Source organism: Panthera uncia (genome assembly GCF_023721935.1).
Source record: "Panthera uncia isolate 11264 chromosome A1 unlocalized genomic scaffold, Puncia_PCG_1.0 HiC_scaffold_17, whole genome shotgun sequence".
Lineage (NCBI taxonomy): Eukaryota > Metazoa > Chordata > Mammalia > Carnivora > Felidae > Panthera > Panthera uncia.
This window is the reverse complement of record NW_026057577.1, coordinates 119,640,063-119,658,881: the sequence shown is the minus strand read 5'-3', so window position 1 is coordinate 119,658,881 and position 18,819 is coordinate 119,640,063. Positions and strand designations below refer to the sequence as shown.

Here is an 18,819-nt window from a genome sequence, read left to right as displayed (position 1 = left end):
GATTCCATGCTCCTGGATAGGAAGAACAAATATTGTTAAAATGTCGACACTACCCAAAGCAATCTACATATTCAATGCAATCCCTATCAAAATAACACCAGCATTCTTCACAGAGCTAGAACAAACAATCCTAAAATTTTATGGAACCAAAAGACCCCAAATAGCCAAAGCAATCTTGAAAAAGAAAACCAAAGCAGGAGGCATCACAATCCCAGACTTCAAGCTATATTACAAAGCTATAATCATCAAGACAGTATGGTACTGGCACAAGAACAGACACTCAGATCAATGGAACAGAATAGAGAACCCAGAAATGGACCCACAAACGTATGGCCAACTCATCTTTGACAAAGCAGGAACGAATATCCAATGGAATAAAGACAGTCTCTTCAGCACGTGGTGCTGGGAAAACTGGACAGCGACATGCAGAAGAATGAACCTGGACCACTTGCTTACACCATACACAAAAATAAACTCAAAATGGATGAAAGACCTCAATGTAAGACAGGAAGCCATCAAAATCCTCGAGGAGAAAGCAGGCTAAAACCTCTTTGATCTTGCCCTCAGCAACTTCTTACTCAACATGTCTCTGGAGGCAAGGGAAACAAAACCAAAAATGGAACTACTGGGACCTCATCAAAATAAAAATCTTCTGCACAGCGAAGGAAACAATCAGCAAAACTAAAAGGCAACTGAAAGAATGTGAAAAGATATTTGCAAATGACATATTTGATAAAGGGTCAGTATCCAAAATCTATAAAGAACTTATCAAACTCAACACCCAAAAAACAACTATTCCAGTGAAGAAATGGGCAAAAGACATGAATAAACACTTCTCCAAAGAAGACATCCAGATGGCCAACTGACACATGAAAAAATGCACAACATCATTCATTATCAGAGAAATACAAATCAAAACTACAATGAGATACCACCTTACACCTGTCAGAATGGCTAACCTTACCAACTCAGGCAACAACAGATGTTGGCGAGGATGTGGAGAAAGAGGATCTCTTTTACATTGCTGGTGGCAATGCAAGCTGGTGCAGCCACTCTGGAAAACAGTATGGAGGTTCCTCAAAAAATTAAAAATAGAACTACCCTATGACCCAGCAACTGCACTACTAGGTATTTATGCAAGGGATACAGGTGTGCTGTTTCGAAGGGGTACATGCACCCCCATGTTTCTAGCAGCACTATCAAACAATAGCCAAAGTTTGGAAAGAGCCCAAATGGCCATCGATGGATGAATGGATAAAGAAGATGTGGTATATATACACAATGGAGTATTACTTGGCAATCAAAAAGAATGAAATCTTGCCATTTGCAACTACGTGGATGGAACTGGAGGGTATTATGCTAAGCAAAATTAGTCAGAGAAAGACAAATATCATATGACTTCACTCATATGAGGACCTGAAGAGACAAAACAGATGAACATAAAGGGAAGGGAAAGAAAAATAATATAAAAACCAGGAGGGGGACAAAACATAAGAGGCTCTTGAATTTGGAGAACAAACAGAGGGTTACTGGAGGGGTTGTGGGTGGGGGGATGTGGTAAATGGGTAAGGGGAATTAAGGAACGTACTCCTGAAATCATTGTTGCACTATATGCTAACTAATTTGGATGTAAATTAAAAAAAATAAAATTTAAAAAAAGTCTAAAAATAAAAAGTAAAATCATTGAAGGGCTCCCAACTGCCTTCCAGATAAAACTCAAATTTCTTAACAAGGTGTTCACATTCCTTTATAATTTAGCCCTTCACTGTCTTTTCAACTGTAACCTTCAGAGTCCAGTCCTGCCCTCGCTCTACATTGCTCCGCTGGCAGGTCCTTGGGTTGGCCGTTTATTCTTAATAGCTCCACAACTCTGCCTATTTCCTTTCCTCAGCCCAGAAGGGCCTCTTTGGTCTTATTCTAACTTGTAAAACTCCTACTTACCTTTCAAGACTCATCACTGAATCTATCAGTTTTCTCCATCAAGAGAAGTGTACTACATTTATTCAACAAGCATTCGCTGCGTATGAGCAAACATCATGCAAAGTACTGGATAAACACTGACGAGTGAGGCAGGCAGAGCTGAGAGGTTATTTCAATACAGTGGTCAGTGCTGAATTAGGGTACGTACTAGGATTCAGGGAAGCACCCAGAAGACTTGTGGAGAAAAAGGGAAGACTTGCCAAAGAAAGAAACATATAGTTGAGACATAAAAAAAATGAGCAGGAATTAGCTAGATGGGAAGGGTGAGAAGAACATTCTAGGGAGGGAAACAAGATGTGCAGAGTCCCAGAAGAACATGGAGGGTAGGGAAGGCAACACCATTCACAGCATTTTAACAGATGAAGTGGGGGAGAATTTAAAAGCAGAAAGAGAGAAACTGAGATTGGAGGAGAAAAGGTAGAGTCTGTGAAATGCCTTGCAAAACCCATTACAAGTCTGTATTTGATACCATTCGAACCTCTCCTGACACTCTCCCCAGGTTGTTAGGCAGACTTCTTCTCTCCTGTGTTCCTAACTCCTCATCTGGCATGGCTCTTCTCACATTTATTACCCTAGCCTCGGGTACTGCCAGATGCACGCTGTCCAACCCTCCTGAATGTGCTCCCTGGGGGCGGAGACTGATCTCTTTTCTGTAGCAAACTGCTGGTAATACTCTAGTTCAGACAAGATGCTCGCAAAATCCTTATTAAATGAATAAATGTATAAGACAACAATGTGAACGGGGAGAAAGGATAGATACAAGTTTTTATAAATGGCAGTAAAGTTAAATAATAGTCTGTTATATCATAAGGAAATGTAGGTATGAGATGACAGGTGTCCAAATGAATGGTGCACGACTGAGGATGAGGCACAGGCAGGAGTGCGAAGATGGACAGAAACCTCTTCATGATCAAGAGGAAAACTGCATGAGGCCTAAAGGATGGATAGGATTTGGGGAGGCAGAGTCGAGTGGAACGTATTGCAGGTAAGAGCAGTGAACTGGTAAGAACAAGGCCAGAGAGCACATGTAGTGGGGATGTGGGAGAGGGCTTACTTAGGAGAAGAGGAAGATCAATGGGAAAATGTTGCTGGAATTATCCTTAGAAGGTCTACCACTTCATTAAAGAAAACAGGATTGAGGACTGCTTTGTCGTTATTTTCAAAGTAATAGAATCTTTTCAGTAAGTCCTGTCACCACAATTTTGTAGGGGTTCAAGAAGCGGTAAGACTCAGGGAATGAATGGTGAAATAAAATACTCTGTAGTTTTATCCAATTTCTATTCTCTACAAGTCATCTTTATGGAACTCCACATAAACAGTCCTAGGGGAAGGCAACATTTACAACACAATGCTCTTTAAAATGTGGGGGCCCCTAGGTGGCTCAGTTGGTTAAACATCTGACTCTTGATTTCGGCTCAGGTCATGATCTTACGGTTCATGAGACTGAACCCTGCGTCAGGCTCTGCACTGACAGCGTGGAGCCTGCTTGGGATTCTCTCTCTCTCCACATCTCTCTCTGCCCCTCCGCCGCTTATGCATTTGCTCTCTTTCTCTCTCTCCAAATAAATAAACATTTTAAAAAATGTTTAAAAAGTAAAATGTGGATCTGTCAAGTACTATGAACCTCTGAACCTACTTCAAAGGGCTGCGTTAGGGTGCTTCTCACCACACTTCAGTGAGAGGCAGCAAACCAGACTAATGCCAAGATGCTGTCCCTGTGGCTCTTGCAAAAAGAACAGCATCCAAACAAACCAACCCTGATACAGATAATTTTATTTTTTGGTTTCATCAAGACACTGAATCAAGAAAACGGCACCCTCCTAGCTCACTTAGGAGAATTATGTCATTCCAACATTCTAGGTTCAAGTCTGGGTCAGAAAGATGACTGTAGACAACTGCCAGTGAGGCTTCTCTCAGATGTGAGCAGCTTTCAGTCACACCATTACCAACATTTTCCATCTAAGAAGAAAAAATCTAGAAAAGCAGTAGAATGGCTCGTGTGTTCTGAAGTTCTTTTTATAAAAGAGCTGAAAGCATGCAAGAACCACAGAATAGATTTCTTGGCTCACTGTGGGGCCTTTGAACCCAAATGATGAAAACCCCAATTTTGACAGAGTTTCCTAAAATGAAATCAAACAATTTGTACTTGTGAGTTGGGAAAGCAAAGAAGAAAGGTAGGAATGATTACTATATTCTTAACTTTATATACATCATCCATCTTAGACATGTTAATCGTCCAAGTAAAAGGATGAATAAAACTTCTCTGTGATTATATATACTGTCAAAGTTACCAAGGACAGTAGTGCAGTTGTGTATATGCTGCATGGTATACACACCAGAGAGGTGCATGTCAAGGATTCTACCTTTAGAAACATTAAATTGACGAATTTTCCTATTCAGTCTACCCACGGATTAACTTAATCCTATGACTACCAACATACCCTTTTAGAGGGTGATGAAAAAAAATCTAAGAAGTCTTATAAATAAGAAAAAAAGTACTGGCTGACATTAGAGGAAATGAAAAGAGGCACTGTACCTTTTCAGTAATGATGCGGTTGACGCATTGCTTTCCAGTCAGTGGCAATGTACATTTCTCCATGATTTTATGTGTATTTCCCTGTTTTAAAAAGAAGGAACATCAAAAGAGTAGTTAGGGACCAATTCTTACTTAGAAGTGGAATAATGATAGGACACACAGGAACTATCAGAGAAAGCATCTCCTAAGTACAGGCTGTTTCAAAATCTTTGCACAGTCACGCTTTTGCTTTCTTTCTGGGGATAGCTTCTGTTCCTAACATAATTTAGGTAGAATACCAAATGGATAGCAAAAGCCAGAAATGATTTAGTTGGGAAACACCTTGTCATAAATTTAAACTCTCAAGTCTCAGTCCTTATATATAACGTAAGAGAAATTTTACTTCTAGTATCCTGCTTCCTTTTCCTTTTCAGGGAACGGTCTCCTCGACAAACACGAACTATTATTCACCAAGGATAAAAAGCATGTACGAGATGCGAATGTGTAATACCCTTCTTAAAATTAATTTTGTTAGAAAAGTAAAACATACATGAAAACACCAATGCCTAGCCTCCTTTACTTACTTTTGGACCTGCTCTCAACAGGAATAAATTTTTTTTCTAGCATTTTCTTTTGTATCTATACATTTTCCTATTACCTCTTCTTTTTTACAAACTGGGTTCCATGCTATTTGTTTCTTGATTAATTGATTTTAGACACTATGTACTAACTTCTTATTGTGGTACATGAAGACTTAACTCTCTTATAAAACCCTGTCCTCCATTGCCATCTGCACTTCTTCATTAGAGCTAGGCTGCAAACTGTAGTTAACTCAATGGTTAGAATTTACACCATTCTGCCTCAATGACCATTAAAACTGTTCATTGCTGAGCCAGGCAGTATAGTATACCATGGTTTTATTTACTTTCTCATACCGCTGTTTGCTGTTCCTGGAGTTTGTCTGAGCCTCAGTTTGCTCATAAGTAAAATGTATGAGCTGTCCTAAATCTGTATTTTTTCTTTTAACTACTGTACCCTTTCTTCAAACATAAAATAAAAAGGGAGTAAGAATAGAAAGCGGAGTATTTATACAAAGAAAACAAAACCACGAATTCAGAGAGATGTATGAACACCTATGTTTACTGTAGCCTTATTTACAAGATATGGAAGCAACCTAAATGCTCATCAATAGATGAATGGATAAGGAAGATGTGGGCACACACACACACACACACACACACACACAGGAATATTATGCAGCCATAAAAATAATGAGATCATGCCATTTGAGACAACACAGATGGACCTAGAGAGTATTATGCTAAGTGAAATAAGTCAGACTGAGAAAGACAAACAGCATATTTTACTCATTTTACTCATAAGTGGAATACAAAAAAACAAACGAACCTGAATTAACAAACAGAAAACAGAACGAGACCTATAAATACAGAGAAAACTGATGATTGCCAGAGGGGAGGGGGTGGTGTGCTGGGCCAGGCTGGTGAAACAGAGAGGGAGACAGATGCTTCCAGTTATGGAATGAGTAAGTCGTGGGAATAAGAGACACGGCACAAGGAATATCGTCAATGATATTGTAACAATGATGTATTGGGTCAGATAGCAGCTACCCCTCTGGGGATCACAGCATCATGTACAAATCTGCTGAATCGCTATGCTAAACACCTGAAACTAATGTAACACTGTGTGTCAACTATACTCAAAAAAAGAATGGAAAGCAGGTTTTCACCCATTATACTCCTTCCTCCAGCCTACATCCCAATGTAGACATGGCCTCTGGGCACCTGTACGGAAACACAATTGAAACATTAGCTCTGATGATCTGATTATAATTATCATTAAGCTCCTTTCTAAGTATCAAGCAACAGGAGCCTAATTTAGTATTTCCCTTGAGGATGAAAGCTACTTCATCATATTCTAGATCTTCTACTAAAAAATGGAAAAATGCTTCTATTGATTCTTTTTGGGGCCTAAAGCCACCATACATGGTGGCTCAGTTGGTTAAGCAACCAACTCTTGATTTCAGCTTGGGTTGTGATCTCACAGTCATGACATGGAGCCCTGCTTAAGATTCTCTCTCTCCCTCTGCCCTTCTCCCTGGCTCATGCTCTTACCAAAAACAAACAAACAAACAAATGAATAAATAAATAAATAAATAAATAAATAAATAAAAATAATAATAAATTAAAACACCACACATGATGTCATAATCATCTTTAGACATCTTACTGTTTTACCACTAAAATAAGCACCTGCTATCTGGCTTATATCTCTCTCAAATTTCTGTCAGATCTAGTGTACAGTCATAGGCAAGGAATTTCAGATAACTAGGTTTAATTAAAAAGATTTTGTTCCTCGCAATAAACTTTCAACTCTCCAATGCACCAGTAATTAAAAGGCTTTAGTGTACTTCACCCAGTGCATGGCACAAAAAGTATTATTTTTTGAATAAATGAATGGGAGGAAAATGAAAGGTCTACTGGAAATCCCAGATGGATTTCAAAAAAAGACAAACCCTACTATTTTAATTTAATCAAAATGAGTGCCAAATACATATAAAATGGATACACATTATGCCTTTAATAACAAGTTATATGCTTCTGGATCTTACTGTATAAGAAAATTTATAATTGTAGAAATAAAACCTCATTTTCACTTCATTTTTAATGCTCTACTTTCCTTCCCAGTTTCAAAGGAAGTTTGCACGTGTCACAGAAGCTTAATTAAGGAGCTGAAATTAATGATGAATATTCAAGCTTGTACAGTTGTCAGGTCTCCTTACATTGAATATAACTCAAATAAGGCATGTCACAGTGAATTCCAGGCCTGCCTGGGTACAAAGGGAGCAATCTGTGGGCCTCTGAAGAACATTTTTTGCAGGGAGCTCTTACTTTGTTCTCATTATTTGAGCACGATCCACATCTGGTGTGAGCAAAACTACTTGGATTTTAATGAACAACGAACTCCATTTTAGGAGGAATCAGGAATTTCAACTGACAGGACTAACAGAGACCTTTCATGGACTATCTGCTATATAAACAGGATAGTGTATGGTTAAGAGTGTGGGCTGGAGCCAAAGGGCCTGAGGGTAAAGTCTGGCTCTGCTCCTCCCGGGCTGTGCAAAGTTCCTGGGCCTGGGCTTCCCCAGCAGCCTTCCCCCCATGGGGCTACCACAACGGTTCAATGAGATCCAAGTGTCCAGCACTTTGCAAGCGCTCAATAAATGTTAGCTACCATTGTTTACACAAAACCTATTTGACAATTCCACAGTCTACCAGGGAATTCTTTAGCTCTTATGTTCCTATAAGAAGTTAGACATGTGATTATGCAGAAAATGGCCTAAACCCAACTGCTGAGACCCACAAAACTAATGAAACCACAAGACGCTTTTGGGGACACACCATACGGCTGGCCTAGGAAACTGGCACCGGGTGTATTCTTGCAGTGAGAACAATGTAGCTAGATGACTCCATTCACATTTAGCTCTAGCACATAACACAGATAAAGGAAAAAGAGAAAATGAGAGGCAAGAGATTAAAGAATGTCACAATTTCAGTATTCAACAATAGGTTAGCTATGAAGCCAACATTTAACTAACTCCCGCTTCAGGGCTCTATTCTAACTGTGCCCGGCTGAGCCTTCCAATGTGGCATGGCGGCTGCATAGATTAACGATTCACAAAGGAGGAACAATTGCTGAGTTTTCAGCATTTAAAATTAAATCCTAAAAAAGAGAGGCAGTGTAGTGTGTGTGGCAGCAAAGAACACTGTATGAAGAGTCTAAAGAGCCATTTTTTTCATCTTATTATCTGCCATTTAATGGTCATTTGATGCCTTCAATTCTTTGCGCTGTAGTTTTCTTTATGGTTGCCTTGTCTTCCTCACCTGGTCACCGTAGGAATCACACAAAATGTTCTGAAAGTGTCATAAACTAGGAGAGGTAGAATCTACACACAAATATTTAGGGTCCGTGAGGTCTCCTTCATACTTACCATTCTGCTTCTTTCTTTCTTCCCCAAGAAGAAATGCCAGAAAGGCACAGGAACAGATACCAAGTACAGCATTAAAAAATGCTTTGACTAGTCCCGAGGGCTCCTGATTTCACTCGGTCCTTATTTGTGAACTTCATCAAAACCTTGATGAATCGCTAAATCTCTTCCTCTACCTGCCTCTCCCCTTTTTCCTTTCCCCTCCCCCCCCCACCCGCCCCTTGATCACTTACAGGCCTCATGGCAACACCGAGGAATTTACCTTTTTCTTTTTAAATGACTTAGGGCCATAGTACTTTGTATTACTTGCTTCGTGGTGATCTCTCTTTAATTCTTTTGATATTTGTGTAAAATCCTGGACCTAAATTCTTCAGTAACGAGTCTGGTTAAGTGATAATAAATCCCCCTGGTTATCACTACAGTAAGCTTCATGTTATCACAATAAACTTAATCCCAAATAACAAGCTCTCTGTTTCACAACATGATGATTTTTGCATTTGATGTCAGCATTTATTCACCTGAGGCAACAGAGCGTGCATGTAATAAGATTTTGCTTTACATAAAACGCTATTGCTCATCTTTTCTGTTAAGTGCTTATTTTAAATGTGGCTGTAACATAGTTCTTCTTTTAGGAAACTTCTTTGGGGAAAGCCCTAATGACCAAGTACAAGAGAAAGCAAATTCTAGAAGTTGGTTGTTCCTTAAAGGACCAAGTCTTTAAGCCTTCATTCATGCTACCCAAAATACACACCACCACACAAGCACCACATTCAAATGGCAACACTCTCCCTGTTCTTCAGGACTTGCTGTCTGAATATTATAATTCTAACTGAAGGAACTCCAACAGAGCTAGAGCTGTAAAATACCATGTGACTGAGTATCTAAGGACCACTACAGGCTGCTTTCTAGTCCCAAGATATGTACTTACACATTCCCAACATTGGTGAGCTCACTAGGAGAAGCACAACGAGCAGAAGTATGTGAAGGGACTTACAAGACTTTGGGGAGATAAATAAAGGCATGATCAAAGGGAGAAGCAAGACATCTCAAGACTGCAGAATGAAACACACACATTTATAAGTCAGGAGAGAAGCAGAGTGAATTATGCCTGCTCCCTCTTAAAGCTTCAGGGCTTCCAGTAACTTGCTGAAAAGATGGGCTACGTAGGCTGAACTTTGTAAGAGAATATTCAATACTTTGGTAGCACAATGAAACCTATGACAGATCTCTCTTTGGGCTTTTGCCAAAACATCATAAAAGCCTGAATGTCACTGCCACTTGCCTTTTCTTCTTCCCACTGGTTTCAATTCTTAAACCAGGTGACAAAGCTTGTACACACACCCTCACACACACACACACCCTCACACACACACACCACAAATACAAACTATTCAGGAATGCTGTATCACAAAACACATGACTGCCCAATCACCATTATGACTGGTGAGGTACACAGAAAAGAAAAATGGGACTGGCTAATGAAAGACAATCAAGGTATGAAGGGTAAAAGGACAAGATGATATTACTCACACTGAATTCATAATCATGGGATATTTTGGCCTTTACACAGCACCTATTTGCTAGGGATTCCAACAATCCTTAAAGGACTCGAACAGAAAGACTCAGCTAGCTCTGAGAACAGTTGCTATTACAAATGGTTTTTCTATGTGGATGTAATAACGGTTTGTGGCTACAGGCACATTCTCAAGGGGAAGACTAACCAAATGAGATGATACATATAGCAAGGCATTTTTTCTGAAAACAGCCTTCGGGGCTTTGAGATCTTAGAATACAAGGCCATCTTTCTGAAATATAATATAAAAATCTTTATCATGGCCTTTTATTTTCTCTCCAAAGACTGCATCCTATGATCTCCAGCCTAAGGATGGGACAGCCCAGGTATGAACAGGAATGATTTTCTCTTTCCATTCATGAATTGTTGTGGTACCTCAGAAAGCTTCTCTGTGAGTCAGTTTTCCTTTGAAGAGCCACGGACAAAGTCTCAGAATTTAAAGTTATTAGCTTAATTAAATTCTGTAAGACATTTTAAAGAGCTTTAGTTGGACTGTGTTCTGCTTTTTTTCCCCCCATTATAACATTTTTTTTTGGCAGGCATTTCTATCATTAATGAAGAAATAAAAAGGCAAAACCATGTAAGCATTCCTATTTTTTTAAGGTAAATTTTTTTTTCTAAACAGATCCTAGCCACAAAATAGTCTCATTAGCAAGTTATAAAATATTGATAAGCTTTTATAAATGAAAAAATATTACACCAGCTGAAACTGTGTTAATTATAAATTATCCCAACAAATAAATACTTTATTTACCTTGGGATACTTTTCAATGCTGTTGAAAAGTATTCCAAGAATGTTTCCCAGGGAAGAATTTTTTGTTTAAAAAATCTTTCACATTTGTTGGCTTTTGGTAACACATTGGGTATAAAATAAATAGGACTAAGAAATCTCATTTACTTTTTATAATTCCTCCCCACAAAAAATAAATACAATGTAAAACTACATTCAAGATTTCTATATGATACCTTTGCTATCAGATATAGATTAGACGTTATCGAAAGATATTCACAAAGATTTATTCCCAATGTCATAACAATGACGATTCCCTTTATCCCTTCAGAATCCAGACCTCCTACTATAATAAAAATAAAATCTAAACCTCTTTTAGAAATAGAGCTTTCATTTATGTTCTCTAAAATAGGTACCCAAGCTTTGCTTGTTTCCAATAAATGACAACTATGACCGAATTTCCCTGCTTTTGTGCTTTGAAAGTTTTACCCCTAGGAAATATATCCAGTACACAATATTGGGAACAAAGTACTTTCTTTTATGTTGTTAGTGGTGATGGTACCTGCCAGACAAAAAGGTTATTAAAAAAAAAAAAAAAAACCCAAAAAACAAAAACGGAGGCCCAAAGGCAGGATACGTGGGTTCTTGGCTTGCTTTTGCTCCAAATTTTCAACTTGACTTTTATCAGAATATTTAACCTCTAGGAAATTGTTTGTTTTTCTTTGCAAGGGAAACAATGAGACCTACAACTCACAAGAGTATCATAATGATAAAATGTGGAGGCAGTAATCCTGCAACTGCTTTGAAAAACTTAAAGGTGCTCTACATGTTCAAAGTATTATTATTTGAAAAATTAATAAATTCAACAAGTATTTATTGAGTCCTAATGGGCATCAGACATGATTCTCTTCACCTGTTATAACTGATGGAGTCCCTGCCCTCATGGAACTTACATTCCAATGAAAAGGGGGATGAAGGTCAGGAGAGGGGGGACTTCTGTTTTATAGAACAGTCAGGGAAAAGCTTCTCTGATATTGAGCAGAGACATACGTGAACTGAGGGAGCAAGCCATGCAGGTATCAGTGGAAGAGCATTCCAGGCATAAAGAATAACAAGTATTTTGCTTTGACTCACCAAAGCAAGGAGAGCCTTAGGGAAAATTTAAAAAGGGAGAGTGATCCTTGTGCAACCTGAAGCTTTCAGAAAAGGGCTGGTTTTAAATCCTGGTGCGGAGATGGCTCTGGTGAGGATGCGGTGCGGTGTGGTGTGATGAACACATGAACTGAGTGAGACTCCGAACTCTATCATACACCTGGACAAGTTTCTTAACCTGCCCACATCCCAGTCTTACTGAAAAGGGTCCCTGAGAAGCTAGCGACATGAAGTATGTACAATGCCAAGCACAGGGCCTTGTAGCTAATAAGGACTCATACTGCTACTACTTTCCTTCATTTTCTTGCCATTCTTAGAGGGCAGAAGAAGGCCACGTCAAGAGATGAAGAGAAGCCTAAGAACAAAGGTAGTCAGACACCAAGAAAACTTTGCCTAGAAAGAAGAAAACAGGAAAAATATCTGCTTCTATAAAAAGCTTTAGTTAGGAATTTCTAATGAAAAGTTTAAAGGATGATTTCTTTTCCTCTTTCAGAAATTTTGGCTGAGACAAAAGACTTTGGAAAAACAAACAGAGAGAGAAAAAGAGTTTGTTAAATACAGGCCTAACACTTTGAAAACAAATGCATGAAAAAAATCTAAAATGATTTGGACTTCAGCATCTGTGCACCAACATTAAAGTAATAACAAAAGGGAAGTCAGAAATGTCTATTTATCCAAATAGACATTATGTTCCAGAAAAGATGTGGATTTGATTTGCATGCTTGGCATCCTTTTGCCTCTGAAACGAAGTATTTTGGATGCTTTCACAAGGCATCTCTCAGAAGTCACCTGTGTGGGTTTCATTTCTATTGTTCCGTATTTATGCTCTGCTGCCTAGTTTCCACTGTTTACAAACCAATTTAGGATATTTTCATATTTATTACACTTTTCACAACCGAACAATTTCATGGCACACATCACTCTGTAACAGAACTCCCTCATGGGAAGCAAGCTCCGTGCTCTCCCAAGATGCTGATGCTGCATCTCTAAATTAAAACAGGGCAGATGAACTACCACTTCCATTCAAATTAACAGGTCTCAAGGTGAGAACAGGTAGATTTTGTTTTAAACCTAAGAATCAGGGGCACCTGGGTGGCTCCGTCAGTTAAACATCTGACTCTTGATTTCAGCTCAGGTCATGATCTCATGGTTCGTGAGTTCAAGTCCTGCGCTGGGCTCCATGCAAACAGTGCAGACCACTTGGGATTCTCTCTCTCCCTCTATCTCTTCTGCCCCTCTCCTGCTCACTCACATGCTCTCCCTCTTTCTCAAAGTAAATAAATAAACATTAAAAAAAAAACCCTAAGAATTATTAAAAAAAAAAAAAAGGAGAATGAACAAAGGGCATAGATAATGAAGGGAGTACCACCCAGGATCAATTTTGCAAATCATCAGAAACCCACGGACTCAGCTTAGGAAAGCAATTAAGCTCAGTTAGTTTAAAGACACTGAGCTGGGAACAAGGAACAAAGTTGTACTGATTGCTCTATAGTTAGAACACTAGGCTTTGGAATCATAGATACCCAGTTCTAATCTCAGTGCCACTAGTTTAGTGACCTCAGGCAAGTTACTTAACCTCTCTAAAGCTGTTTTTGAAACCATAAGAAAATACCTGGATCAAGTTCATAAGCTTATACATGCAAATACACAGAGAGGGCTTAATATACTGTCGGAACACAGGAAGCTCGATAAATGGTAGTTATCATTATTGTAAGATGATGATATATCATCATCATCACCACGACCACCACCACCAAATGAAAGCTCCACGAGGTCAATGATCTTTGAGTAGTTTTGGTCATTGCCAAATTATAGAAGTATCTAACATTATAATCAGCACTCAGCAAATATTCAATGATACATCAAAATACAGGCATCATACTTTACAGAATAAGGATACTCTCTATCACCAAGTCCACCACTTTCTAACCCTTCCCAAAATGGCATCTCACAGCTTTGGTAAGAGACCACACCATGCATTTGAAAATAACTGTTGTTAAAAGGCCACATTCTGTTGTATTTTTCATTTTGCAAGCACAGAGCAACCACTATAATCATCTTTAAACCTAAATCAAAACATCTGCCCTGACATATTTTCACTGAGTTTGAAGACTTTATGGCTTTAACTTTTATTGTGTAAGCAAAGTAAATAAAGACCCCCCCCCATTTGTTTCACTCAAAGTTAAAGAACTGTCTAGCTGAATGACAATAAGTAACTACTTTTATTTGCAGCCTTTCTCTCTAAAATATAAATGCTATCAATTTGAATGATCCTGAGAAAACAATAAAAAAACATGATTGCATGACCTGGAGTATGTACAGGATCTTGGCATACTGTGAATTTCCAAAAGCAGCACACATTACCTTTGCAGAATGCTCCATGGTGACCACCACTTTGGTCTTAGCACTGGACACGAGATCCATAGCCCCTCCCATTCCTTTCACCATCTTCCCCTACAAAACAGAAGTGGGAAATAAGATGTAATTCTCTTTCAATCCTTTAGTATGTGGCAGAATAAAATTAACTGGTACGAATAAGTCACTGGAATAAATGAGCGAGAAAACCTCACTGATCTTTACTGCTTAGTACTAGAAGCTTTACAATATTAATATTCTGTTACTGTATTATTCTGTGATTGAGAGATAACTTCAGGACAAATATTATGATGTCAGTTTTATTACATTGTGGCTAACATTATTTTGTTGATGATATATTAGCAATAAGACAATCAGTGGATGAGAAAAATATTAAGAATCTTTTCAGAATTCTGGCACTTTATTATGATTATAGTAATAGGAGACTGAAATCCACATACCCTTGACATCCACTTTCTTTTCTTTTAATTTTTTTTTTTAACGTTTATTTATTTTTGAGACAGAGAGAGACAGAGCATGAATGGGGGAAGGTCAGAGAGAGGGAGACACAAAATCTGAAACAGGCTCCAGGCTCTGAGCTGTCAGCACAGAGCCCGACGAAGGGCTCGAACTCACGGATCGTGAGATCATGACCTGAGCCGAAGTCGGCCGCTTAACTGACTGAGCCACCCAGGCGCCCCTCCACTTTCTTTTTAAACACAAAATCGGCACCACTGAGTCTTCAATTACAAACACTTTCTAAAGCACTCTCTTGGATTTCCTGCAGATTAAAATGCCATTACGTAGTAGGTTAAGACACTCATGGTGTTTCCCTAGTAATGATTAATATGAAAAGGTGGGTCTGTCTTTCTAAACTTGGCATTTATCTCACTCTTAGAAAAATAAGCCAAACAAAACAAAAAATATATTGCTGTCAAGCAAAAACAAAACAGAAGCAGAGTTCAGGGCCTCTCGCCATTCCCATTCTATTTTTGTTCACCTGTCCATCTCCTCATTCATTAAACATTTACCAGCCACCTTCTGCACGCCGTACACTCTGAATATTTCCCACTGTCTGTTCTGTCTCCTGGTTACAGAGTTTGGGAAAAAGCAGGTGTTTCCAGAGATGATGAAATAAATTCTTCCTCAAGTACATGGAAGAGAAATGTCATCTAACATCAAAACCTCCTTAAAATTTTATTTTTAATCCGAGTCCTCTTGCTGATTTGACAGTAAACTCTTAGCTCCTTCCCCAAAATTTCATAGCTACAAGGAGATTAGGCAATGTACTCATACCTGGCTTTAAAACATAGAGGGCTCAAATCTTCTGATATCAAGAACATTTTAGAGGTCAGTGCAACACTGCACGAACATGAATTCGATGTGCATTATGTAAAGGAAAGGATCAAGCGGTCAGGATGTCTTCGTGATTTGGAGCCTGCCACTAAATGAGATGGGTAGCAGCTGGCAATGGCTGGAGGGTGGCAGCGGGGAGCAGAGATGGAGAGCAGGAAAGACGCAGAAGGTACAAAGTCAGTCCGTCTTCAGACATGTAAGTTTGAAGTGAAACAATATCTATGTGGAAATGTGTAATATTATACTTCAATGAGCCATGCCATCATCCTTAGTTAGCTGCAGTTTTAATAAATTAGATATATTATTTTCATAATATTTCTGTAGAGAACACCAATACCTTATGGGATGAAATATGAATAACATTTCTGTAGAGAAATATATTTTCTCCACTATTATGGGATGAAGTATGAGTAATTTGGAGACAGAAGCAATGAATGTCTATCATTAACTCCAACACTAAGGAAGCTTGAGATTTTTAGAGCATCAAAAGATACTAAAGAAAGTCCATTACAAAATGTATTAATCTGTTGTGATAAGAACATCCAGCAAGTCTCAGCTTCCAGATAGTGTCCTTAGGAAGACTGTAAGGGTATAAGTGTTAGTAGAATGAAGAAGGCAAAGAAAACCAGAAACCAAGCTAGCATGTTAAAAACTTCTTGAATTAAAAAAAAAAAAAAAAAAAAGAATCCTTGAATTAGAATATACCAGAGGCAAAATTTCTCACCTGTGGCACAATGATTATAGGTAAAAGCTTATGCCAGTCTGTTACAAAAAGCATGTCCAATTCAGGTGAATCTGATTTAGACATTTTTAATCATTGTCAATTATTTAAGAAATATTTATAGAGCACCTACTGAGTACAAAACACTGTGCTGGCAGGGATATAAAGAGCTATAGAACATGGTAGAAGAACCGTCTCTTTGTCTTAAAAAGAACATTTCTTGGGATCTTATCAATATAAAAAGCTTCTGCTGTCCAACTTCGGGTCAGGTCATGATCTCACGGTTTGTGAGTTCGAGCCCTGCATCAGGCTCTGTGCTGACAGCTCAGAGCCTGGAGCCTGCTTTGGATTCTGTGTCTCCCTCTCTCTCTGCCCCTCCCCCGCTCACGCTCTGTCTCTCAAAAATAAATAAATGTTAAAAGAAAGTTAAAAAAAAAAAAGATAAAAAACTTCTGCACAGTAAAGGAAACAATCAGCAAAACTAAAAAAATACCAACAGAACGGGAGAAGATATTTGCAAATGACATCAGATAAAGGGTTAGTATCCAAAATCTATAAAGAACTTATCAAATAATCCAGTGAAGAAATGGGCAAAAGACATGAATAGACGCTTCTCCAAAGAAGACATCCAGATGGCGAACAGACACATGAAAAAATGCTCAACATCATTCATCATCAGGAAATACAAAGCAAAACCACAATGAGATACCACCTCACACCTGTCAGAATGGCTAAAATTAACAATTCAGGCAACAACAACAGATGTTGGTGAGGATGTAGAGAAAGAGGATCTCTTCTGCATTTCTCATGGGAATGCAAACTGCTGCAGCCACTCTGGAAAACAGTATGGAGGTTCCTCAAAAAGTTAAAAATAGAACTACCCTATGACCCAGCAATTGCACTACTAGGTATTTATTCAAGGGATACAGGTGTGCTGTTTTGAAGGGACACATGCACCCTAATGTTTATAGCAGTACTATCGACAATAGCCAAAGTATGGAAAGGGCCCAAATGTCCATCAACAGATGAATGGATAAAGAAGACATGGCGTATGTATGTGTGTGTACACACACACACACACACACACACACACACACAATGGAGTATTACTCGGCAATCAAAAAGAATGAAATCTTGCCATTTGCAACGAGGATGGAACTAGAGGGTATTTATGCTAAGCGAAATTAGTCAGAGGAAGACAAATATCATATGACTTCACTCATGTGTGGAATTTAAGATACAAACAGATGAACATAAGAGAAGGGAAGTAAAAATAATATAAAAACAAGGAGGAGGGCAAAACATAAGAGACTCTTAAATACAGACAACAAACAGGGTTAATGGAGGGGTTGTGGGTGAGGGAATGGGCTAAATGGGTAAGGAGAATTAAGGAGGGCACTTGTTGGGGGGCGCCGCCTGGGTGGCTCAGTCGGTTGAGCGTCCGACTTCGGCTCAGGTCACGATCTCGCGGTTTGTGAGTTCGAGCCCCTCATGAGGCTCTGTACTGACAGCTCAGAGCCTGGAGCCTGCTTCAGATTCCGTGTCTCCTCCTTTCTCTGCCCCTCCCATGCTCATGCTCTATCTCTCTCTGTGTCTCTCAATAATAAATAAACGTTAAGAAAAAAAAATTTTTTTTTTTAAAAAGGAGGGCACTTGTTGGGATGAGCACTGGGTGTTATACATAGGGGATGAATCACTGGAATCTACTCCTGAAATCATTACTGTACTATATGGTAACTAACTTGGATGTAAATTTAAAAAAATTAATAAATGGGTGTGGGTGAAGGGGGAACGGGAGGAAGATGGTCAAAAGGGCAAACTTCCAATTATAAGATAAATAAGTACTAGAGATGTAAGGTACACACGATGACTATTACTAATACTGCTGTATGATATATAGGAAAGTTGTTAAGAGTGTAAACCCTGAGTGTTCTTATCACAAGGGTTTTTTTTCCTTTTCTCCTTTCTTTATTGTGTCTATAAATGATGGATGTTAGTCTGAAAGTACTGTGGTACTCATTTCACAATATATGTATATCAAATCATTGTGCTATATGCCTTATACAGTGATGTATGTCAACTGTTTCTCAATAAAACTGGAAAAAAAGAAACTTAAAAAAAAAAAAAACAGTCTTGTGGACTCAATGTAAAGGAGTAGCCTTTATCACTCAATGAGATTCTGATGTTTTATCTTCAAAGCAGCACATGCTACAAATTTCAAAGCACTATTTTGATACTGAAATATCTGTTTCCAAGAGTGAAGAATACACCAGATTCTGCGCAGAATACCTAAGATCTATTCTATTAACCCACTGTACAACATTGTCAAATTCTCTTGAATTGTCTGTGAATCCATTATCTATAAACCAAGACTAAGAATATCCATCCACCTAATCATAAAGCTGTTATGAGGAGTGCATGAGATAATGCA

The 18,819-nt window shown here is 38.6% G+C and overlaps 1 protein-coding gene across 3 annotated transcripts in view; it reads right to left on the bottom strand.

The window, feature by feature from the left end:
• OXCT1 (3-oxoacid CoA-transferase 1) overlaps positions 1 to 18,819 on the bottom strand; it is a 154,998-nt gene that overhangs the window by 30,532 nt on the left and 105,647 nt on the right. For all 3 annotated transcript variants that reach the window (XR_007461595.1, XM_049648705.1, XM_049648704.1), the window contains exons 14-15: positions 14,321 to 14,410; positions 4,517 to 4,597 (exon numbers count right to left, since the gene is read on the bottom strand). Coding sequence is in view for 2 of the 3 variants with exons in the window: in XM_049648705.1 (XP_049504662.1) it covers positions 4,517 to 4,597; positions 14,321 to 14,410 (171 nt within the window). In the remaining variant the exon portion in view is untranslated. The remainder of the gene's footprint in view (positions 1 to 4,516; positions 4,598 to 14,320; positions 14,411 to 18,819) is intronic.